Raw genomic sequence first — 24,759 nt, forward strand, 5'->3', positions numbered from 1 at the left:
CTGCCTCCTGCACACTCCACACCATGGATTGAGCCTGCAACCCTGGCATGTGCCCTTGACCGGAATCGAACCCAGGACCCTTCAGTTCCCAGGCTAACACTATCTACTGAGCCAAACCAGCTAGGGCTGAATCTCACTTTGTGATAACTAGTTCTCTTATGCCCCCTCACCTTATTTCCCCATTTCTTTTTCTTTAGGATATGTGTGGCGGCCAAGCTCCAAACTCTTACCCTCCTCCTGCCAAACTTAGAACTATTTTAATGTTTTCTTTTACGGAAGAGCCTCCTCTCTCTTCATATCTGTAAGAGGAACAGAACTTAACCTGAAGATAGGAGTCACAAAATATAAGAGCTGGTATGAGCACTCCAGGCTATGTAAAGGAACCCAACACTCAATATATTTTTTTAAAACAAGATTTTGGTAGTTTATTTATTTTTTTGACAAAATGTTGAAACATTCTTAAATCACCTTGCAGTTAAGTTTGTGTATACCAAAGTTGACTCTCTTTGGTGTAGGTTCCTTTATTTAACTCTGGGTTAACACTCTGCTATCTATAGCAATAACTAGATGTGCTCTGGGTCTGAGGCAGAACACAGTATAAGTAACTGGCAAAGACTATCCTTTTCATTTTTAAAACTTCAGCACCCATACACAATACAAAACTATTTTAGAGTATATCAATTTTAGGTATATGTATTCACACACTGTGTGTTTATAATTATCTACCCTGAAATTGTGCTACTTAAATAAAAATGTCTGGATATTTACACTAACATTCTAAAAACCTATTGTATAACATCCAAACCTTCTTTTCTTTATACCCACATATAAACTATTGATGTTCTCTGTCCAGGTCATTCCAAATTTCCAATCATTATATAATAATCTTCTTACATCCCCCTCAAATCAGTATTTCATGACTTTTGGAGACCCTTTAAAACATCACCAGTGATTAATCCCAGCTTTCATGAGTATCCACGGAACAACTGTTTCTCATTACAGGATTGTAGGCTGAGTGCACACACCTCTTATTCCCTAAACATAACAGACTTAGCTCTTTGTGAAAAATATTCAAACATTACTTTCTTCAAAAGATCACCAAGCCAAATATTTGGCCATATTTTTATTTACTACATAGACTATAAACATATACAATACATGCTACAAAAAAACATTTTTTCAAAATCTTACTGTCAAGAAACTGTATAGTGTTATAATACAATGGCACATGTTCATATTTTTATTTCAAATTGGTTTGCTTGTCACCCATTTCAAACCATTAATAATGTTACTTAAGGATAATTAAAAATTATCTATTTGCATTATTAACAATAAACAATTCCAACAAATTAATAAGAATTAACCATGTCAAATATTAGTATTCAAAAATTGGGCCTTTGCAGAAACGATTATATTATATAAAATATAGCAGCCAATTCAGTTTACTTTGCTTTGTGACAATGTACATATGCAATTGAATAGAATTCTAGTATTAGTATTTGTTTCTGGAAGATATTTTTAAGAAGTCCTTTGATTCCTCAAGGTACAACAACTACCACATCCAGCCAAATCCAACCCAACAGTTCATATAATGGCTTTGGACAAGCCATCATTGAGAAATTATTATGGGTAGAGGTGCATGTTCCACTAATATTCCATAAGATGAAAAGAGACATTACAAGCCAATATCATAATGTCAAAGGCAAAATAAAATACAAATATTCAAAGCAGTTGTGACAAGGTTTCTCTACAAATATTTTAGATGTCATACTTTCAGAAAAAACAAGATTTAATGTGTACTTATTTGGATTTTACAGTATCTATGTTCTAACTGAAAATTTAACAGAGTAGTCAGGTGAAATTAAGTCTAGAATTGCAGATTTGTTCATTCAACATTGAGCACCCTCTGTGTGCATAGCACTATGCTAGGATTTAAAAAGTCGAGTATTGATGTCTTTATCAAGCATTACCTTAGTGTGAGGTAAAAATACATTAAATTAGCATCAATGCATTAGTTTACTTGTGGTAATGTATGTAATCCTGAGCCAGTTGGCTTCCCTGCGCCATACAATGAGCTTCTGCATTCCTCTCATTCACTCACACAAACATCAGCACATCAACTGTGCCGGACATTGTGCTAGTCACTGGGATATCATGATTTGGTGCACGCCAAAAAATACAAATTAATCATTACCTATGCCAAAGAATTAAAAGATACGTTTCTTTTCTAAAATGAGGCCCTAAGCAAAATATAAAAGTGTTTCTATTGGTTGTATCATACCATATACCAGTTACTGCCTTCCTAGGCTGGAAGCTAGCTTTGAAAGTTTCATATTATAGTCTATATAGCCTAGATAATTTTTGGTCTCAGAAATCTATTTTTTGGAGCACCTGACCCTATATAAACCATTCTGTACTTAAAAGGATTGTAAACTAAACTTCAACATAAAGACCCAAAACTGCCGAAACCGGTTTGGCTCAGTGGATAGAGCGTCGGCCTGCAGACTGAAGGTCCCGGGTTCGATTCCGGTCAAGGGCATGTACCTTGGTTGCAGGCACATCCCCAGTGGGGGGTGTACAGGAGGCAGCTGATCGATGATTCTCTCTCATCGATGTTTCTAACTCTCTATCCCTCTCTCTTCCTCTGTAAAAAAAATCAATAAAATAAAAAATAAAAAAAAAAAAAAGACCCCAAACTGAAGGCAGTTCATAATATAATGTACTTCATACACTATTCTGACAATGTGAAATGAATAATACCTAAGTAATTCATGATTGGTTCAAACATTTTTCAAAGTGCTAACCCTATCCCCAAACTCAAGTAATTTTAACTTGACTTATACAAGTTGCACATAAAGCAAAGGGCAGAATTTGGCCACACAACCTTCTATGGAATATTCTAAGTGATTGGTCCTTCCACTCTAAGTAGAAGCTAAGAATTCCAAAGAATCCCCCAATAGGATACTGGCTCTCAGGAGAAATGTTCCTGCTGGATCCCATTAGTCAGGAATCTGTTTAGCTGCGACAGCAGTGTGAACCTACTATGCCCCCTTGAGGAGAGCAGACCGCTACGTGTGGCAGTCCACTCAGTGAATCCAATACTGGCTTAAAGCTATGCACTGAATAAAGTGCTCTGCACATCCTGCTTGTCATCTGGAATGAAAATAAACACTTTTCATGAGAATTAACCTATCTGCAGAAAAGGATGACAAGGGCTCAAAGAATCCCAAGAAAAAAGTATGAAGCATTGACTTAGAAGGAAGAAAATGCCTTTAGTAGTGTCCTCAGAAATCTCAGGATTTTGAACTGTCAGAATGAGTCATACAATGGCCATGTTCTATAAATGAAAAAGCAATCCCACTGGGTATAATTCACACGGTACATGATCACTTTCTGGGGGTGAAAGGGAACAGTCTATTGCCATTTGATAGGATGGTTTCGGAAGGAAAAAAAATAACCACTGGATAAATCAGGGTAGGTAGTGTGCAATACTTCTCTCCTGCCCATCCGTTTTCCACAGGTTGACTTGCATTGCCTGAGAGAAAGGAGGCAAGATACCTACCTATCCCTTTGATACGCTCAGGCATGCCAGCTACCACCTAAAATGTCCAATTCAGAAGTTAACACACAAAGCCCTCCAGTTTTGTACCCTGAACGTGGTAAATGGAACTAGGGATGTAGTAGTTCAGTCTAAAAATGATCACAGGTAACAGAACACTTATATAAACTAGACTGTGTTTGACATCTGTAAAAAAATGTATAGATGGCAACTGAAAAGGAAAAAAAAATCAAAAAAGGATTGTTCCCATCTGTCAGCAAAACTGTTGAGCTATACTCAGCTGAAGTCCTCATCAGGATTCTGTTGATCCAGCAGACGAACATGTGTGAATGGGAAGTGACCTCGTTTGCCATTACACTCCCCTTCCCACTGACCACTGACATTAATCTTCGTAACCTTTACCAGCTCACCGACCTGCAAGAGGAGAATAAGGAGAGCAATTTATTTCCAGTTATGAATGAAAGCTGAAACTCTAATCTCTGATTAGACATACCCTGCCCATGATTGCTCTAGGGCTGGCATTACAGAAATGTCTATTTACTGCCTCCCAAGCCCCAGCCATCAGACTGATTACTGTGGTTAATGCAGGCAGAAAGAAGTGATTTTAGTAGTGCAGAAAGACACACAGAATACAGAAAATAGAAAGGATCCTAGAAAACAATACTTTTTGGAAATATCAAGTCCTTTGATGAGCAAGCCCAACTAGAGTGACCTACTATTCCTTTTCTTCGTACCCACTATCTAGCCTCCAGCCTACCCCACAAGCTCTGGCCTAGGAAAAGAAATCCTGTCCTCCCCCAACTTCCCACCCCAGCATATAGCAGCAGCACAATCTTCCAGCCCACTCTCCTGTACACACATTCTGGCCTGTTACTGCTTATACAGCAGAGGGCATTAGAGAAGCATACTTTACTTGGTCCCAGAAAATGAAGTGTTGCCAACCACTTTCTTATCAAGGCAAGGCTTTCCCCATTTGGGCAGATACCGGCCAAAATTCCAAATTCCATCAGCTCCCTGCAAAGCCCCTATCTCTTCACCAACCTCCCCCTTACCCCATCACATACTGACAGACTTTGTTGCTTCTTCAATGCCACTTGGTACCTGTTCGTTAATAAGGGCACATGAATAAGAGGACATCTTGTTTTTGCTTCTGTTTTAAAAAGCTTTTCTGTTGCAACATCAGAAATAAAATTTTGACAATCTAGGATATATTAGTACCTTTATCCTGCTATGAAACTAAGACAAAGTCAAAAAAAGAAAAGAAGAAACAAGTGAAAAAGAAAAAAAGAAAAAGAACACAAGGTCAGTCTGACAAATAGATTCATCCTGTGGCAAAATAATAAACATTTTGTTTAATATTTGGAGATAAGGCCCCAGATGTGACTGGACTAGAATTTATAACTATCTTTTGCCCTAGCCAGTGTGGCTCAGTTGGTTGACCTTCATCCTGTGCACAAAAAGGTTGCCAGTTTGATTCCCCGTGAGAGCACATGTTGATTACAGGCTCAATCCTCAGAACAGGGTGTGCAGGAGGCAACCGATGGATGTTCCATTCTTGCATCGATGTCTCTCTCTCTAAAAATCAATTTTTTTAAAAAAGAGAGAGATTATAACTATCTTTTACCAATATCTGAGTTCTGAGCATACAAGTGGTAAGTATAACTGTTCATTTGGTTTTACTAAGTTAATAACTACTATTTATTGAACATTCATAAAGTATTGTGGGAGGTGTTTTAGTATTTTCTTTTTTCTTTTTTTTTAATATATTTATTGATTTTTTACAGAGGAAGGGAGAGGGATAGAGAGCTAGAAACATCGATGAGAGAGAAACACCGATCAGCCGCCTCCTGCATACCTCCCACCGGGGATGTGCCCACAACCAAGGCACATGCCCCTGACCGGAATTGAACCTGGGACTCCCCCAGTCCGCGGGCTGACGCTCTATCCACTGAGCCAAACTGGTCTCGGCTAGTAATTATTTTCTAATCATTTTAATAACCCTATAAAACAGGAACTGTTTTCATATTACAGGTGAAAAAAACTGAGATTTAGAAAAATTATACAATACACACCTTAGGTCAGAGGTCACCAACCGGTGGTCCATGAGGTCTGAAAAAAGGTTGGCAACCGCTGCCTTAGGTCATACAGCCAGGGACAGGGCTGGGGTTTAAGCCCGAAGTGCCTGGCTCTAAAGCCAGTTTATTCTCTTTTCACCACACCAGGGACTTTCTAATTACGCTGCCAGGGCCCGAGGGCTTCTCTAAGAATGTCCGCAGGCCAACTGCTGGCAAAGCCAGCTCAGGTCTAGGCCCAGGCCTTCCCTAGCACCAGCCTGATCTCACTCACAGGAAACAGCTGCCCTGCTGGTCTTTCTGTAATTTCCTAAAGAACCACAGAGGCCTAAAGCTGCTGCAGGAAAAGTAAAAAGAAACCAGGAATATTAGAGTCTATATTTGGGATAAGACAAAAAGGTGAGAAAAAACAGCTCAGTTTGCTGATAGTGTAAAGATTAAGGCTAATGGTGTAAGGGAGGAGAGGGAACATACTACATGCCCATCCTTGCAAGCAGATCTGATCCCTATAGGCTGCCAGCACCAGGGTTCCGTTTATTCCCAGCAATCTTCCAACTCAACATTCCTGACATCTGATCAGGCCAACTGTGACAAGTAAAGATTCCCTTATAGTCTTTGGGAAGAGGAACGCCAGACATCAAGGGATAATTTCCTTGCTAGTAAAATTAGTTTGGAAGATTTCTTCCTTTATCCCCAATTCTAATTCTCAGACTTTATCTCACTTGTTACCTTATTTTAAAAACTCTTGCAGTGTTGCAAGAAGGTAGGCACACACAAAAAAGAAAAATAAGCTAGGCACACAGCATCAGCTCCATAACATTTGACTGTACCTTAGTGAATTTTCCTTGTGCTTGACCTGTTAGCGACCCGACTCCCCACCCTTCACACACACGTTACTAAAATTAATGCCTGTGCTGCTAGCTCCTTGCTACATTAAAGTCAATTATATCGCCAAAACTGGTTTGGCTCAGCGGTAGAGCGTCAGTCTGCAGACTGAAAAGGTCCCAGGTTCAATTCCGGTCAAGGGCATGTACATTGGTTGGGGCACATCCCCAGTAGGGAGTGTGCAAGAGGCAGCTGGTCGATATTTCTCTCTCATCGACGTTTCTAACTCTCTATCCCTCTCTCTTCCTCTCTGTAAAAAATCAATAGAATATATTTTTTTAAAAATATTTAAAAAGAAAAATATTTGAGGGGATGTGTATGCTCATGTCAAAAATCTAAATGGCCACTCATGTTAGGTTCTCTTCCATATGGAGTCAATGTGGCCAATTTCTTTCTTTTTTCTTTTTAATATATTTTATTGATTTTCCACAGAGAGGAAGAGAGAGGGATAGAGAGCTAGAAACCTCAATGAGAGAGAAACATCGAACAGCTGCCTCCCGCACACCCCATACAGGGAATGTGCCAGCAACCAATGTACATGCCCTTGACCGGAATCGAATCTGGGACCCTTCAGTCCACAGACCGACGCTCTATCCACTGAGCCAAACAGGTTTCAGCAATTTCTTTTAAGTTAGTTTGATGACATGCCAGCTAATAACCCTATCTTGTGTCATATCTGAATCCATCATTTTGATATTAAAGTACACAGGAATATGAAGGTACATTCTGGAGTGCTGGAAGGTTCTTTATACTTTCATCTAGGTGATTATCAGTAGGTGCATATACATGTAAACTGTGAATACTTATGATCAGTACATTTATTTTTTTTTAATATATATTTTTTATTTTTTACAGAGAGGAAAGGAGAGAGATAAACAGCTAGAAACGTCGATGAGAGAGAAACATCAACCAGCTGCCTCTTGCACACCCCCTACTGGGGATGTGCCCACAACCAATGTACATGCCCTTGACCGGAATGGAACCTGGACCTTTCAGTCCACAGACTGACGCTCTACCACTGAGCCAAACCGGTTTCGGCTAATTAGTACATTTAACCAAATGATTTCAAATCTAAGTAAAAAGGTGTCAAGAAAAGGATGTCTATTATATTTCACCCAGCTTTTCTAGGTGTTTTGTAGAAGATGGCTCTTCAGAGTACATCCTTAAGCTCACCATTCTACTTGATACCAAAATCTAGGCTTTAACACCCCTCTTCTCTGTGTTATACTGTATGTACGTATGTATGTATTAAATTCTAAGCAAGATGAGCAGTATTTGATTTTTTTAAAAAATATATTTTTATTGATCTTTAAAAAGAGGAAGGGGGAAAGATAGGGAGATAAAAATATCAATGAGAGAGAAACATTGATAGGCTGCCTCCTGCACAACCCCCACTAGGCACTGAGCCTGCAACCCAGGCATGTGCCCTTACCAGAATGGAACCAGTAACCTCTTGGTTTCTGTGTTGATGCTCAACCACTGCGCCATACCAACTAGGCATACAGTCTTTATTTTTAGAAATTCACAGTGCCATATCAAATCACATCCCACAGTAAAAGGCAGGTTGAAATGAGGACCAATCCAGTCCCTTGCTGTCAGTACCCCAGAACTACACCAGCTTCTTCGCAAGTAAGGCAACAAAACCTGCTGATTTCAAGTTTTAAGCAGACAACTGAGCTAATTAAGCTATCCATTGTGGCCTTGAAGTACAAAGACCTTAACAAAATTAAATAACCCTTTGTACCATATGGGGTCTTCCTCCTCAAAAATTCAAAGCACATGGGGACTCTTGGAGTAAAAAAAAAACAAACACCACCACCACCACCACCAAAAGCCTCCAAAGGCAATATGACTATCCACTTGAGGCCCTAGTGCTTCAACAGTTTGGAAGAAAGGGTGGTTGACACTCTAGGGCAGTGTTTCCCAAACTTTTGACAAATGTGTACCCCTTCTATAATTTTCTTAACGCTGAGTACCGCTCGTACTCATGAGAACGTAGAATTAGGCGCACTAAGCACGGTGCAGTGCATATCCCCACCAAACTCTTCCCGTACCCCTGGGGGGACGCACCACACTTTGGGAAACACTGCCCTAGGGGATTAGGTGGGCGTAGACTAGGAGGGGACAGAGCAGTCTAAGAAAATGGTGCTAAGCTTTTTTTGGCTTCTGTAACTTGTTTCTGGAGCCCATTTCTTCTGCAACTCACTTCTACCTCTGTGACTTTCTAAATAACTTATAATTTGGGAAAAAACAACAACAGAAAATGTTGCTATGCTAAAAGCAGTTCTTCCTTCGAGTAGAAACATGAAATGTTCCGAATGCATGCTCCTCTTCCTGTTAGGCTACAATTCACTGAAGCCAAATTCCCGAAGGCCAGACTAGAGAGGAAGAGGGGGATACCGAAGAGTTTGAAGCTTGATATACTATATCAAAGACAAAGAAAGCAAAAGTGAACACTTGCCCCAGATATGTTACAATCCCAAGATACTGACCTAGCTGGTTTGGCTAAGTGGATAGAGTGCCAGCCTGCAGATTGAAGGATTCTGGGTTCAATTCTGGTCAAGGGCACATGCCTGGGTTGCAGGCTCGATCCCCAGTAGGGAGTGTGCAGGAGGCAGCCTATCAATGGTTCCCTCTCACCATTGATGTTTCTTTCTCTCTTCCTCTTTGAAACAAGAGGGACAGTAGACACTTGTCTTAAAGAACAATACAGAAATCTCGACTTACAATACCAGAAAAAGACAAACTAGATACAGCAAAGACATGCCACTCATGTTCTTATAACTCCCACTCATTTTTTTCTATTAACAAAGGGGAAATTGGGGTCTTCACTCTTACTTTCCCTGTTTTACAGAGTTCTATGCAGCAAAATGTAGAGTTCAAGTAATCCCTGTCAGATATTATCAGGGACCCAAAGCACTTTACAGCTTCCATATCTGTGCCCTGAAGAACAAGCCCAAAACAAAAAATAAAAAATAAAATGGAAAAAAAAGACTAAGTCCAAGCCTAAGAACAACAGAGAAGCTAGCTCCTTGGTTACTCTGAAATGTTAACGTCTATCAAAGGCAAAATGCACGGCTGAACCAGAGAATGGGAGTTATATAATTAGTATATTTAAAGATATTGCGATGGTTTTGAACAGTCTACAGAGGCATAAAGTAAATTTTAGCATCTGCAATTTACAAGGTAAGATTCGTTACTATGCCCGCTTCCAAGGAGCCATTAAACAAAAATCTAAGATCAAAATCTTAGCTCAAATCTAAGATTAAAAAAATGAAAGCTGCCTCTACTCAACTCTGGTGTTATTTCCAGAATTTCTTCTTCAAAACATGCAGCATATCTGCATTGTTTAAAATCTGTCTTCATCAGGATGAATTGGATGGAAAAGATAGAATCTGTCTGATTCAGTTACATTCGCCAGGATACGAGTACCTGACTGACTCACAAATTTATAATATGCAGAGGAATACCCATACTTTGGTTAACTAGAATGAACCTTCTCTTTCCAGACTCTTCATCTCTACTAGAGAAATCTGGTAGGTGGAAAGAGAAAGCATCTAATAACTTATAGTCCAATGGGGGACTCAGGTCACAACAAATATAGGGCAGGGAATATCCATCTGTAAGACAAAGGCAGGTGGCTCTTCAGCACTGTTTTTGAGTTTACTGTTTTAAAATACAGAAACCCTTTCTTAAAAAACAAAAACAAAAAATCAGTCTTTCCTAGCCGGTTTGGCTCAGTGGATAGAACATCAGCCTGTGCGCCGAAGGGTCCCGGACTGCATTCCAGTCAGGGGCATGTACCTCGGTTGCAGGCTCCTTCCTGGCCTGGACCCTGGTCGAGCAGGTATGAGAGGCAACCAATCGATGTGTTTCTCTCACATCAATATTTCTATGTTTCCCTCTCTCTCCAACCCTCTCTAAAAATCAATGAGCCCTGGCTGGTTTGGCTCAGTGAAAGGAGCGTCCGCCTGAGGAATGAGGGATCTTAGGTTCGATTCCAGTCAAGGGCACATGCCCGGGTTGTGGGCTCGACCCCCCAGTGGGGGGCGTGCAGGAGGCCGCCAATCAATGATGCTCTCTCATCAATGATCTTTCTCTCCCTCTCCCTTCCTCTCTGAAATGAAAAAGAAAAAAAAAAGAAAAAAGAAAAAAAAAATCAATGGAAAAATATCCTTGGGTGAGAATTAGTAAAATAGTAATCTTAGAGAGACCCTGATATATAACGAATATAAAAAGTTACTTTGGTTAAGCAAGACAGGGAACCCACAGTCTTGCATCCTCAGCTTTCATCTCTCCCCAGGCACCTCATGGGAACTTTTTAGGATAGCGAGAAGCCTTAGTCTTAAGACTGCTAGTCTAATTTATTATCTCTAGGGTCCTGCCCAATTCTAAAATATGATCATTCTATTGTACGTTAACCACAAATTTTTTTTTTAAAAAAGGAAAAAAAGAACTCAAAGAAACCTTCCAGAAAAATACATACATACATGTGTACAATGTAATGATTCTGATCAATTTTAAGTTAAGTGTATACTGAAAAATAGCTGAAGCCGGTTTGGCTCAGTGGTAGAAAGGTCCCAGGTTCGATTCCGGTCAAGGGCATGTACATTGGTTGTGGGCACATCCCCGGTAGAGGGTGTGCAGGAGGCAGCTGGTCGATGTTTCTCTCTCATCGATGTTTCTAACTATCTCTCTCCCCCTTCCTCTCTGTAAAAAATCAATAAAATATATTTTAAAAAAAGAAATAAAAATAACTAAAAAACATTCAAGTTAAGTATAAGATTCCACTAAAATGCACCTAGCTGGTCTACAGATCTGGACTTACACTGGGTCATATATACCAATAAATGGTGTTTATTATTATTATTTTTTATTAATTTCTTTATTAAGGCATCACATATTTGTCCTCAATTCCAATCCCCCACCCCACCCCACTCATGCCCTCACCCCCCTATTATCCTTGACCACTGGTTAGGCTCATATGTGTGCACATAAGTCCTTTGATTGATCTCTCCCTTTTATCCCCACCCTCCCTTTGATAAATGGGAGGTGTTTTGTTATTTTTTATTTTATTTTATTTTATTTTTATTTTTTTTACAGAGAGGAAGGGAGAGAGATAGAGAGCCAGAAACGTCGATGAGAGAGAAACATCGACCAGTTGCCTCTTGCACACCGCCTTCCGGGGATGTGCCCGCAACCAAGGTACATGCCCTTGACCGGAATCGAACCCGGGACCTTTCAGTCCGCAGACCGACGCTCTACCACTGAGCCAAACCGGTTTCGGCTTGTTGTTATTTTTTAAAATATACTTTTAGATTTCAGAGAGGAAGGTAGAAAGACAGAAACATCAATGATGAAAGAATCATTGATCAGCTATCTCCTGCATACCCCACACTGGGAATTGAGCCCAAAACCCAGACATGTGCCCATCACAATATCTTTAAGTGACTTAGCGAACCATGACCTCCTGGTTCATAGGTGGACGCTCAACCACTGAGCCACACTGGACAGGCTGCTGTCTTTTTTTTTTTTTTAACCAGTATTCAAAGGTCAGGAAGCCAGAGTCTCCCAATCTTATCTTGCAGCCTCATCTTAATAATGATTTGTTTGGCTCAGTGGATAGAGCGTCAGCTTGTGGACTGAAAGGCCCCAGGTTCAATTCCAGCCAAAGGGCATGTACCTTGGTTTCGGGCACATCCCCAGTAGGGGTGTGCAAGAGGCAGCTGATCAATGTTTCTCTCTCACCGATGTTTCTAACTCTCCCTTCCTCTCTGTAAAACATCAATAAAATATATATATTTTAAAAAGAATTTATAAAAAATAAAAATAAAAAATGAGGAGGCACAGATCCTAAGAAAAACCAGAAATGGGTATGGTTTCAGTGAACCCACATAAAACCTGCTTTGAGGAGGGCAGCAGCACTGTTAAAAAATAGAGAGCTCTAGATAGTTTGGATCAGTGGATAGAGCATCAGCCTGTGGACTGAAGGGTCCTAGGTTCGATTCCGGTCAAGGGTACATGCCCAGGTTGCAGGCTTAATCCCCAGTTGGGGGCGTGCAGGACGCAGTGATTCCCTCACATTGATGTTTCTCTCTCCTTCTCCCTTCCTCCTGAAATAAATAAATAATGTATTAAAAAGAAAAAGAATCACAGACTGAATTTGGGTATGGTGGAAAAAGCACCAAAGGTTGATCATATCTCCACTTCCACGTCATTTGAACAATCCGTTCAATCTATCTAAACATAGGACCTAGGATAAAAGGTCCTTTTCAACTATTAAGTTCTATGATGGTAAACTAACACCATGCTTTTAATCACGTTTTAAAGCTATACCTTGGGTTATTTGTTCTAACTCAAAAGAGACCATCTTCAGCAATCAACATATGTGGCTCAAAACTAATATCCAATCAAAAAAGAAAGCTTATTAAAATCATAAACTACCGGTAGTTTTCTACTTAAATCTCTATTTCACTAGATTGTGTTCCACAGCAGGGCATGCAGTTCAACCGTTTTTTGAGCACTAACGCCTCTAATTCAAGGAGGCATCATTAAAAACTATTCTCTTGCCAGGACTGGTTTGGCTCAGTGGATAGAGCGTCGGACTGCGGACTGAAGGGTCCCGGGTTCGATTCCAGTCAAGGGCATGTACCTTGGTGCAGGCACATCCCCAGTAGGGGCTGTGCAAGAGGCAGCTGATTGATGATTCTCTCTCATCGATGTTTCTAACTCTCTATCCCTCTCTCTTCCTCTCTGTGAAAAATCAATAAAATAAAATAAAATAAATTTTAAAAAAGGCAGAAGTTAAAAAAAACAAAACAAAACTCTAACCACTTAGAAACACTGGCCAGGGCAATAAATAATTTAAAAAATAAAAATAAAAAAATAAATAAAAACGATTCTCTTTCAGAAAACAAATGCAGCGCTGGCTGGCACCAGTGTCCCATGCACCAAAAGGTAGGTGGTTCCATTCCCAGTCAGGACACATGCCCAGGTTTCGGGTTTGGTCCCCGGTTGGGTTGCATAGGGAAGGCAGCTGATCAATGTTTCTCTCTCACATCAATTTTTCTCTCTCCCTCTCCCATTATCTCTCTCTAAAAATCAATAAAAACATATTTTTAAAGAAAGAACGAACATGAAAATGGAAGGAAAATTAATGTGATATATATTCTCTCCTGGTGTTAGCTGACTTATCCCAGGAGTGCTATTTCCACACTCCAGTCCAGTGCTAACAAAGTCTACAATGACTGTCAAGTGTCACATCTGTTGCCCAGTCAGTGTTGCCCAGTCAACTCGGTGGTTGAGTGTTGACCTATGAACCAGGAAGTCATGGCTTGATTCCCATCAGGGCACATGCCCAGTTGCAGGCTGGATCCCCAGTAGAGGGTATGCAGGAGGCAGTAGATCAATGATTCCACCTCATCACTGATGTTTCTCTCTTTCTCTCCCCATCTTCCTTCCTCTCTGAAATCATTAAAAATGTATATTTTTAAAAATAGCCACACCTGTCATATGTACAACACCATGTTGGATGTTGCCATCATCTGAACTGAAATAAAAACATGAGGCTAGAAACTTGTTTTCTTTATTCTCCAAACTCTAAGTGGGAAAAAGTGGTGTGGCCTAGACAGCATATATTTCATTTTTCTTCAAAGCAGGGACACAATACTTTTAAGTCATAACATAATCTCAAAGAATATACACTTCAAAAACACATTTTCCAGTCAAACCTGTAAGACTCAAAATACACTATCCAAAATGTGAAAGAAAAATTTCAAATCCAGTAATATCAGAGACTGGTACAAATAGATTCTGGCTTATTCTGTGGGTTAACACTCCCCCATTTAGACACAGGGCTGCTTACTCTTTTGGTCATGTGTATGAACATGACCAAAAAAAAAAAAATTTAGAGAAGATGTCAGTTTATAAGAATACACATTTGCTCCTTCTCAGCTAATATGTGCTCATATATCTACAGCCCGTGCTTATGAAAGCTACTCCCTTATACTCATTATAATATCAGGAGGCTCTGAAAGATGGGATAGCATGCCACTACTGTAAAAGCTTTTATACTGAACCACTAGCTCTGCATAACTCAGAAAGGGGGAGAGGTAAAGAGAAAAGTAGGGAGAAAGGGGAAGGGAAGGAGGCAAGAGACAAAGCTGTGAATGGAAGAGAGGAATAAAGGAATAAACACAATGGTTGGCCAGAGAAGAGGCGCTACCAAGGATAACTATTTACCAGTAAAAGGTAATAATTTATTCCTTAAGAGGAACTAGCTTTTTGCCTGCAAAATGCATTATACAACAAAGACCAAGTAAACCTGCTGCTCCTTGGAATTAATATTTGAGTATATCTCTTCACATCTGTACTACACTTTACTTTTCCTCCTGAATTATTACTTGTACACAATCAATCAACAGTAAGAATCCCCATGCCCCAAAAGTAAAAACATGAAGTTTCTGTGGAAAAATTCCATGTAAGTGCTCTGACAAGAACCACTTATTATTACTCAAATCTTTGTAGCCCACCTTATTCCAGACAATGATAAAAACAAAGAAAGGAACAGGTTAGAATGTAGATGAGAAAAAATGATTTAGGTTAATTTCTGTGAATTCAGGTGGTGTTATTAATTAAAGTATGTTTAGTAGACCAATCAGAACATTCAGTTATACAGTTTTAAGCTATTCATTCCAAAATAGGTTTTCTATAAAAAAGAGAAAACCCAATTAAGTGCCCAAATCAGTACTTAATGGTTCAACATCTACAACATCACAATGCTGGAGTTTGCATTTAGCATTCCTACAAAGCTCTAAGAGGTCTAAAAGGGAGATCCTAAAAAGTAATAAAATAAAATTAAAATAAAATAAAATAAAAGGGAGATCCTGTAGCAGATCTCTTCTTTCTATATTTTGCACATTATGTACCTCCAAAGCCAAGGCTGTCTTGTCGTAGGCATTAGGGACTCGCTTCTGGATTACCCTGGCATAAATGGGCCCATTCTGGAGGTTAGGGAGCGGAGTGTTGACGCTGGGTTGGGCATAGGGCCCAGGCTCCGGCCCACCCAGTGGCTGTGGGTGGGAACCCTCCTGGTTACCTCCAATCACAGCCGATACTGAGGCGGGGCCAGGTCTAAGCTTCTCCACGTAAGGGACTGGAATCATCCCCCTCTTGCCTTCCATGTCCTCTGCATTCCACCACTGCTCTTCAGGCTTATCCCGGATTTTCAGGATGTCTCCTTTCTTAAAGGGAAGATCTTCTTCATCATTCCCATTAAAGTCAAAGAGGGCTCGCACATACTCTACCTCCTCCTGCCTGGGATTCACTCCACTACCCTGCCTGGATCTGGGAACTGGTTCTATCAACGTTGTAGTGTCCAAATAGTGTATTTTGTAGAATTCCAGTAGAGCAGGCAATGAATCAAACTCTTGATCTCCTATTCTGAGCCTGGAGGGGCTCACCCCTGGAAAAAAACAGAGCAAGGTATTATTTAAAGATGTATTACACTGGTGATAAAAACAGATTTTAAACATTTCCTACACACATTTAGTCAATATTTCATAAAAGTATATACTGTCTAAAAAATAACCCCATCTCCTCATAGCAAACAAATCATATTTTGCAGCTGAAACATTCCTGGGGGGGAAAAGAGTCCCACCAGCACCTGCAGCAGAGAAGGAACAGAGCATGGTAGACCAAGCCCCTCAGGACAGGCTCTCATACTGGGTCGAAGACAGCAAGATGAAGACCTGTTGTTCACTCTCCCAACATGTTCTGTTATTATCCCATTTACACAGTAGCACAATGTTCAAGGTTTTGTTGCGATATTTTCTTCAACCTCAGGGAATGTAGCAAGCTCTCCTTTCTCAGAGGTCCCAGCAGCTATTCCAAGAAGAGGTGGGGAGAACTTGGTATTTATCTACACTAAACTCATACATTTGTTCTCTTCACATCTAAAATGTACAATGTGAAAGAGAAACAGTTTTAAGACTGATTGCTGCCCTAACAGGTTTGGCTCATTGGCTCAGTGGATAGTCGGCCTGTGGACTTAAGGGTCCCAGGTTTGATTCCGGTCAAGGGCATGTACCTTGGTTGCGGGCACATCCCCAGTAGGAGGTGTGCAGGAGGCAGCTGGTTGATGTTTCTCTCTCATCGATGTTTCTCTCTCTCCCTCTCCCTCTCAGTAAAAAAAAAAAAAAATGAATTTTTTTTTTTTAAAGACTGATTGCTGCACTGGCTAAGTCTGTTGGTTAGTGTTGTCTGCAGGACTGATTGCAGGTCAGGACAACAGAGAAGAATCAACCAATGAGCCCTAGCCACTTTGGCTCAGTGGGTAGAGCATAGGCCCTCGGTCTGAAGAGTCCTGGGTTCCATTCAAGTTAAGGGCACGTACCTTGGTTGCAGGCTTGATCCTAGGCCCTGGTCGTGACATTTGAGGGAGGCAACCAATCGATGTGTTTCTCACTTGGATGTTTCTTCCTGTTTCTCCCACTCCCTTCCACTCTCTCTAAAAATCAAAGGAAAAAATATCCTCAAGTGAGGATTAATGAAAGTAAACAAATGAATAAATAAAAATCCCTTTTTAAAAAATCAACCAATGAATGCATGGATGAGTGGAACAAGGAACCATTGTTTCTCTCTCTCTTCTTTCCTCTCTAAAATCAATTTTTTTTAAAAACTGATTGTTGATATCAATGTCATTTATGATAGCCAAAAAAAAGCTTTATTTGGCAAAAAGAAAAAAGGATTCTAAACAAAAACGAAGAAACTGCTTAAAAATCAATACCTTAAGGGGCCTTCGCTTAAATATAACCTGGAAACTGGATTGTTCCCTTAGAAGAAACAGGTTATAAAAAAGGTAAACAAGGATGCTTGGGGGGGGGGGGGGGGGCGCGCCACTGAGGGGGCGGGAATAAAGAGATGCTAAATCCTCAACCTCTGATGACATACAGAGAATCCAAAACAAAGGACATATTAGAAATGCTTAAAATTTGCAATATGCAAAGGTGTATGTGACCTTAGAATACATACTTCAGAATGTATTCCCTTTCTATCAAGTTCTAGAATTGAAGAATAAACAAACATATATCAGTTCAAATCAGAAAGTTTTGTGTGTTTTAATACTCACTTGAGGATATGTTTTCACTGAGCTTAGAGGGAGGAACATTGATGGATTGCCTTCTGCATGCACCCAGAAATCCAATCCACAATCTAGGCATGTACCCTGACCAGGAATCCAACCCACAACCCTTGGGTGCATAGGACAATGTTCCTATCACTGAGCTACACCAGCCAGGGTGAAAGTTTTCTTTTTCTTATTTTAAAATATATTTTGACTTCGAGAGGAAGAGGGAGAGAGAAACATCAATGATGAGAGAGAATCAGCTGCCTCCTGCACACCCCACATTGGGGATTGAGTCCACAACCTTGGCATGTAGTGACCAGGAATCGAACCGTGACACTCAACCACTGAGCCACACTGGCTGGGCTTCTTTTTTTCTTAAGCTTTTTAGACAGAATGGAAGGGAGGGAGAGAGGGAAACATATCGATTGGTTGCCTACCACTCTCACCCGGACCTAGGATCGAACCTGCAACCCAGATACCTACCCATGACAGGGAATGGAACCCATGACCCTTTGGTCCAAGGGCTGACGCTCTAACCACTGAGGAAAACCAGATAGAGAAATAGTTTTCTATTGAGGAATACAAACTTTTGACTTACACTCTGCTGAGCACCAAAATATCAAATCATCTTTATTAGATTTAAACATTTTAAAAATGTATTGATTCCAGAAAGAGAAAGGGAAAGAGAAACATCAATTTGTTGTTCCACTTATTTTTAAATTTTCTTAGTGCAGTTTGGTGGATTTTTTTTTTTTTTTTTTGTGGTAAGATAAACATAAGTTACCATTTTAACCATTTAAAAAAAAAGTTTATTGATTTTTTTTTTTTAGAGAGGGAGAGGGAGAAACATCAATGTGAGAAACATCCATCTGTTGCCTTCCATAAGCATCCTGACCTGGAATCAAACCCGCAACTTGGGCATGTGCCCTACCGGGAATTGAAACAGCAATCTTTTGGTGCATGAATGAGCCACACTGACCAGAATCCCATTTTTCTTTTCTTTTTTTAAGAGAGACAGACAGATATGATTTGTTGTTCTACTTATTTATGCATCCATTGGTTACTTATTGTATGTACCCTGACTGGAGATCAAACCTGCAACCTTGACTTATCAGGACACTCTAACCAACTGAGCTTACCAGCCAGGGCCCTTTACTAGATTTTTTGCTTTTGGTTTCCTGATAATAGCTCCATAGACAATTGTTTTTTGATTTTTATAATTTCCCATATTTTTTAAGAACATGACTTTTAAAAATTGATCTTATACCCTGGAGAAGAAACCTGGGTTCCCCAAGACATGTGAACAGTGCTGGGGCCTCCCCAGTAGGCGAGGGGATCCTAAGGCAGGAGCTGGACGTGGAGGCCACGGGGGCATAGGATACCAAGGAGACAGAACTGAACCTCACATCACCCTGTTTGGCCCCAGAGGATGGCTGGTTAGTCAGTGATGGGTAAGATTCCTCAGGGAAGAAACAACCTAAGACAGGCACAGTCGAAGAGGGGCCATCAGGAGAGAACTTGGGGGTCAACTGAAGTGGGGCACAGACCCTCACCCCCAAAACTTTGCAGAGGCCTGAGACCTCACCCCTGCTGAGGGAGTCCCAGCTCAAATCGGGACCTGGGTAAAGACAGACTTGGCTGACAGCAGCTGCCCTAGCACTACAAGACTTGAGTTGTCTTGTAAACATGGTGTGGGGAAGTGGGTTTTTGATAGCTAAGTCCAGCCTACCACCAGGAATGCTGAGGGCCTACTCAAGAAGGCAAATAATCCTTCCCCCTAATGTTTACATGGTAAAATAAGATTGTTTTAGAGTAATAAATTTGACAGTAAAATAGTAGACAAGTTATCAGGCTAATTTAAATTGGCTAATTGAAATAAGCAAATATCCTAGAACCACTAATTGCACTGGACAAAAAGCTGTTCCTAAAGTGTTAACTAAAATTTTTATTGATAGTTCATCTCAGAATAAAACCTCACAACAGGAAATGAACCTAAAGCAGTCATATTATAGTGCAAAAAATTAAAATTTAAAAGCTATCAAGACTACATTATAAAATTTTCAAAAGCTTCCTAATTTTAAATAAAAAAGGGGTAAAATAGAATATCATGTAAAAAAATATCCTGAAAGTAAATTACATCTAGAAAATTTGTACTTTAGAAAATTAATTGTAATGCTATCAGCAAAACACCCATGAAAAACACACATGGTGTCAAAACAAGCCAGAGGAAAATCATTTGGGCAAAAAATGAAAAAGGATCCCAAGTCAAATTTATAGAAAATATTCCTTTATTAACTTTTGGTCAAGAATATGTTTGTATATTTTCAGAATCACCATGTGGATTCTGGCAACAGAGAGGAATTGACAGGATTGCTCCAACCATGAAGACAGAAGAGAAGCAGTCCAGAGATGGAAGACGCTGACGACGCCTTGCCATAATAGCAGACAGCAGCTGTGCGTCACTGCAGGTTGCCCAGGACCAAACCAGAGAGGGTTGGACCTGCATTACCACCATTTGCCCACCACCCAGAACTGAAATATCATTGCTGACATGTACATATAAGGAACTGTTTGACATTGAAATTGGGTCTCAAAGGAACTGTTGGCCCAGAAAGAAACTCACTACAGAGATTCATGTGCCTTTCAACATAACGATTATAGCTTGTCTCATTTTTTATTCTTATATTTCCAGTAGGACATGATCTCACTCATCTGGGGGAAATGGTGAACAACATAGACTAGGGGTGTCGAACTCAATCAGAGAAGGGGCCAAAATCTAAAATCCAGCCTAAATCGCGGGCCGAATGGTTTACTGAACAGTCATAAACTGACAATGTCATAAACTGACAGCGGAGTGCAGTGATGACAGCGCGGTGCGGGCCACATTGCAAGGCCTGGCGGGCTGGATTTGGCCCGGCAGGCCTTGTGTTTGACACATGTGACATAGACTGATGAACAAGAACAGACCCAGAAATAAGGAGCCATGGGTCAGACTGTTGGACCTCAAAGGGAGGGCAGGGATGAAGGGGAGAGATCAGCCAAAGGACTTAAATGCACACATATGAGCCTAACCAGTGGTCGAGGACAATAGGGGGGTGGGAACATGAGTGGGGGTGGGGTGGGTAATTGGAATGGGGGGTTGAGGACAAATATGTGATACCTTAATCAATAAAGAAATTAAAATAAATAAATAAATGATTGATCTTATAGAGAGGGAGTGAAGAAGGGAAGGGAAAGAAAGAGGAAGGAAGAAAAATTGGTTGCCTCCCACATGCACCCCACCTAGGGATCAAACCCACAACCTGGGCACGTGCCCTGATCAGGAATCGAACCACCAACCTTGGTGTACAGGACAAAGTTCCAACCAACAGTGTTACACCAGCCAGGGCAAGAACATGACTTTTAATGGATATAAAGTATTCCCAATGTTTCACTAGTGCAAATGATGCTGTTATTAGCATTTCTGTTCTTAATCATTATTATTTCATTACTTCCTTAGGATACAACTTAAAATGCAAATTATTTCCTTAGGATAAACAACTTAAAATGCAACTGTGGGATCAAATGGTAAGAACATTACAGTTTGCCCGCTGGCTTGGCTCAGGTGGCTGTGAACCAGGAAGTTGCAGTTCAATTCCCAGTCAGAAAAAAAAAAATTCCCAGTCAGGGTACATGCCCAGGTTTCCAGCTCAATCCCCAGTGAGAGGTATGCAAGAGGTGGCGGATCAATGACTAAAACTATCATCCTTGATTTTTCTATCTCCCTCTCCCTTCCTCTCTTGAGATCAATAAAAAAAAATTTTTTTTTTTAAATTAAGGTTTATGTTGCCAAATTGCTCTCCGAAAATTTGCATGATTTTACACTCCCATAGGTGGTTTATGAGTTCCCATTTTCCAAAATCCTTTACCAAAACAGCATTTTAAAAATCACTGCCAATTTAATGAGAAATATTATCTTTTGAAATATCATTGTTAGTTGTTTGCTCTTCACATTTTTTGACTATTTGTACTTCTTTCGTGAAAGTTACTTAATTCCTTTTTAAGGAAAATTGGATAATTTACCCTCTCCACTTGTATTAACAATGACCCACCCATCTAAAAGCCATAGCGATTAATGGTGTGAAATAGGAATACTATGGTAGTCCAGATGTTTAAATTAATTCCTCTCTAAAAATGAGACCCAGCTGAAACCAGTTTGGCTCAGTGGATACAGCGCCGGCCTGCAGACTCAAGGGTCCTGGGTTCGATTCTGGTCAAGGGAATGTACCTTGGTTGCAGGCACATCCCCAGTAGGAGGTGTGCAGGAGGCAGCTGATTGATGTTTCTCTCTCATTGTTGTTTCTAGCTCTCTATCTTTCTCCCTTCCTCTTCGTGAAAAATCAATAAAATATATTTAAAAAATAAATAAAATAAAAATGAAACCAAATTGTTTTGTTCAATGTTAGAAAATATTTCTTCCAGAATGACCAGAAAAATTACACTTAACATTCTCTACTGGGGAGAGGTGAAAAGATAACCTTTGGAAGTTAGCCCAAGTCCTCAATAGAGAATGAACACTTTCCTCAATACAGAATGAATACTTTTCATTTGGATAATAAAAGATGAGTGCTTTCTCTTTTCATCCAAATGAATGATAAGACCAATACATAATTTAAAGGAAAGTTGCACATTTCTTACATTACAAAAGTCCACCTGTGGAATTCATGGCTGCAGGCTAACACAAGTTAATAGCCCACACTCAGTAATGCTGGCTGTCTAAGAGGATGAAATACATGCCCAGACCCAGGACTGTCCATCTATGATAAACACAGGCACTAGCAGAATCTGGACCAATGAGATTGGTACCGCAGTAATCACAGTAGTTCCAAGTACAAGACTGGAGACACCATTTTGGTTATGAACATACCAGAGTATGGTGGTGGTGCTGCATTCTGGAGTTTCTCATCACTGAAGTATAATAGATCACCAATGAGAAATTACTGTCATTCAAATTGGGTAGGCAAGGAGATGCATGGCTACCTTGCCTATCACCACTAGGCTAATTCAGTGATTCTTCCGGCCAGATGAACTACGTAAGGACAAGGTCAGTTAGCGCTCCTAGGATGCCTACTTAGCACTGGAGTGTGCAGGAGGCAGCTGATCGATGTTTCTCTAACAGATGTTTCTAACCCTCTATCCCTCTCCCTTCCTCTCTGTAAAAAATCAATAAAATATATTAAAGAAGGAAAAGGAAAAGGCAGCTCTGGCCACTACTAAACATTTGCAAGGTACTCTTTTAACTCTTAAGAAAGAAGGCAACTACTCCCTGCCATCCATTATTATGGCTCCAACTACAGACGTGGTGCACCAATTAGAGCATGGGAGGGGGCTGGCAGGAGGTTGGCAAGCCTCGGGCGCCCCCCCTTTGAACTTTGGGTCAAACTCCCAGTAGAAAGGACAATTTGAGTATTAGGCTTTTGTTAGATAGGATATTGCACTAGCCCAAGTGAAATTTGTGTGTGTGTGTGTGTGTGTGTGTGTTGATTCCCGGGGACCCAGGCTCATCCATAGGGAGTTGGGCTGTAAGGTGGAACCCCGGGGGAGCAGCGAAAGGAGGTCCCAGAGGCGCGCACATTGCGCGCAGAGAAGGGATGGTTGGCTGTGCCGCGGGATTGCCCTGGCGGAAAGGAGACAAAAGCTCCTGACTGCTCTGAATGCCACCTCCAACTCCACTTCCAACTGAACTGAACTCCAGTTCTGGGCTCATTGGGGGAGAGCCTAGACTGTTTGATAGCAGGCGAAACTCGAGGGCACCTTTCCTCTGAGGTGCTTGCAACGAGTACTGAAGGACCCTGGGGATTACTGAGACTCAGGAGCCGCATAGGGCGGAGCTGACGGAAGCCAAGGCTGTAGGCTCCACCCCGAAACCCGGCTCCATCAGGGAAGCTTCGAAAATGCCGAGACAACAAAATAGATCACAAACGAAAGAAATGGAGGACAAAAAACGACTGGATATAGAGTTCAAATCTACGCTTATAAGATTTTTCAAGAATTTCCTAGAAAAGGTCGATAAGACTTATGAGGATATGAAAAGGGATCAACTAGAATTAATAAGGAATCAACAAGAAATGATAAGGGATCAACAAGAAATAAAGAATACATTGTCTGAAATAAAAAATATTATACAGAGTCCTAAAAACAGAATGGAAGATCGCAAGAATCAAGTCAAAGATTTGAAACATAAAGAGCCAGAAGACACTCCTCCGCAGAAGCAAGAAGGCAAGAGAATCCAGAAAATTGAAGATAATGTAAGAAACCTCTGGGACAACTTCAAGCAAACCAACATCAGAATTATGGGGGTCCCAGAAGATGAGAGAGAGCAAGATATCGAAAACATACTGAAAAAAATAGTGACAGAAAACTTCCCCCACCTGGTGAAAGAAATAGACTTACAAGTCCAGGAAGCGCACAGAACTCCAAACAAAAGGAATCCAAAGAGGACCACATCAAGACAAATCATAATTAAAATTCCAAGAACAAAAGACAGAGAATATTAAAAGCAGCAAGAGCAAAGCAGGTAGTTACCTATAAAGGAGCACCTATACGATTGTCAGCTGATTTCTCAACAGAAACCATGCAGGCCAGACGGGAATGGCAAGAAATATTCAAGGTGAATAGTAAGAACCTACAGCCAAAGATAATCTACCCAGCAAAGCTATCACTCAGAATCGAAGGCCAGATAAAGAGCTTCACTAATAAAAAAAAAGCTAAAGGAGTTCATCACCACCAAACCAGAATTATATGAATTGCTGAAGGGGGTTCTTTCAGAAGAGAAAGTAAATAAAGATAAAAATTATGGACAACAGCCGAGACCGGTTTGGCTCAATGGATAGAGCATCGGCTTGGGGACTGAAAGGTCCCGGGTTTGATTCCGGTCAAGGGCATGTACCTTGGTTGCGGGCATATCCCCAGTAGGGGGTGTGCAAGAGGCAGCTGATCAATGACTCTCTCTCATCGATGTTTCTAACTCTCTATCTCTCTCCCTTCCTCTCTGTACAAAATCAATAAAATATATTTTTAAAAAAAAAACAAAACAAAAAAAACCCAAGTCCCTTGTAAAGATCAAAGTGAGAATTATG

At 40.6% G+C, this 24,759-nt stretch overlaps 1 protein-coding gene across 2 annotated transcripts in view; it reads right to left on the reverse strand.

Annotated features, from left to right (window-relative positions):
• Window positions 1-399: 399 nt before the first annotated feature.
• Window positions 400-24,759, reverse strand: part of CRK (CRK proto-oncogene, adaptor protein) — a 31,454-nt gene continuing 7,094 nt past the window's right edge. The window contains exons 2-3 of one of the 2 annotated variants that reach the window (XM_084863033.1): window positions 15,614-15,979; window positions 400-3,973 (exon numbers count right to left, since the gene is read on the reverse strand). In XM_084863033.1, coding sequence (XP_084719159.1) covers window positions 3,966-3,973; window positions 15,614-15,979 — 374 coding nt within the window. In that variant the 3' untranslated portion in view covers window positions 400-3,965. Of the gene's footprint in view, window positions 3,974-15,443; window positions 15,980-24,759 lie in introns of both variants that reach the window. The other variant, XM_084863032.1, reaches the window with a different exon arrangement.

Source organism: Pipistrellus hanaki (genome assembly GCF_964339955.1).
Source record: "Pipistrellus hanaki genome assembly, chromosome: 16".
In the NCBI taxonomy this organism is placed as follows: domain Eukaryota; kingdom Metazoa; phylum Chordata; class Mammalia; order Chiroptera; family Vespertilionidae; genus Pipistrellus; species Pipistrellus hanaki.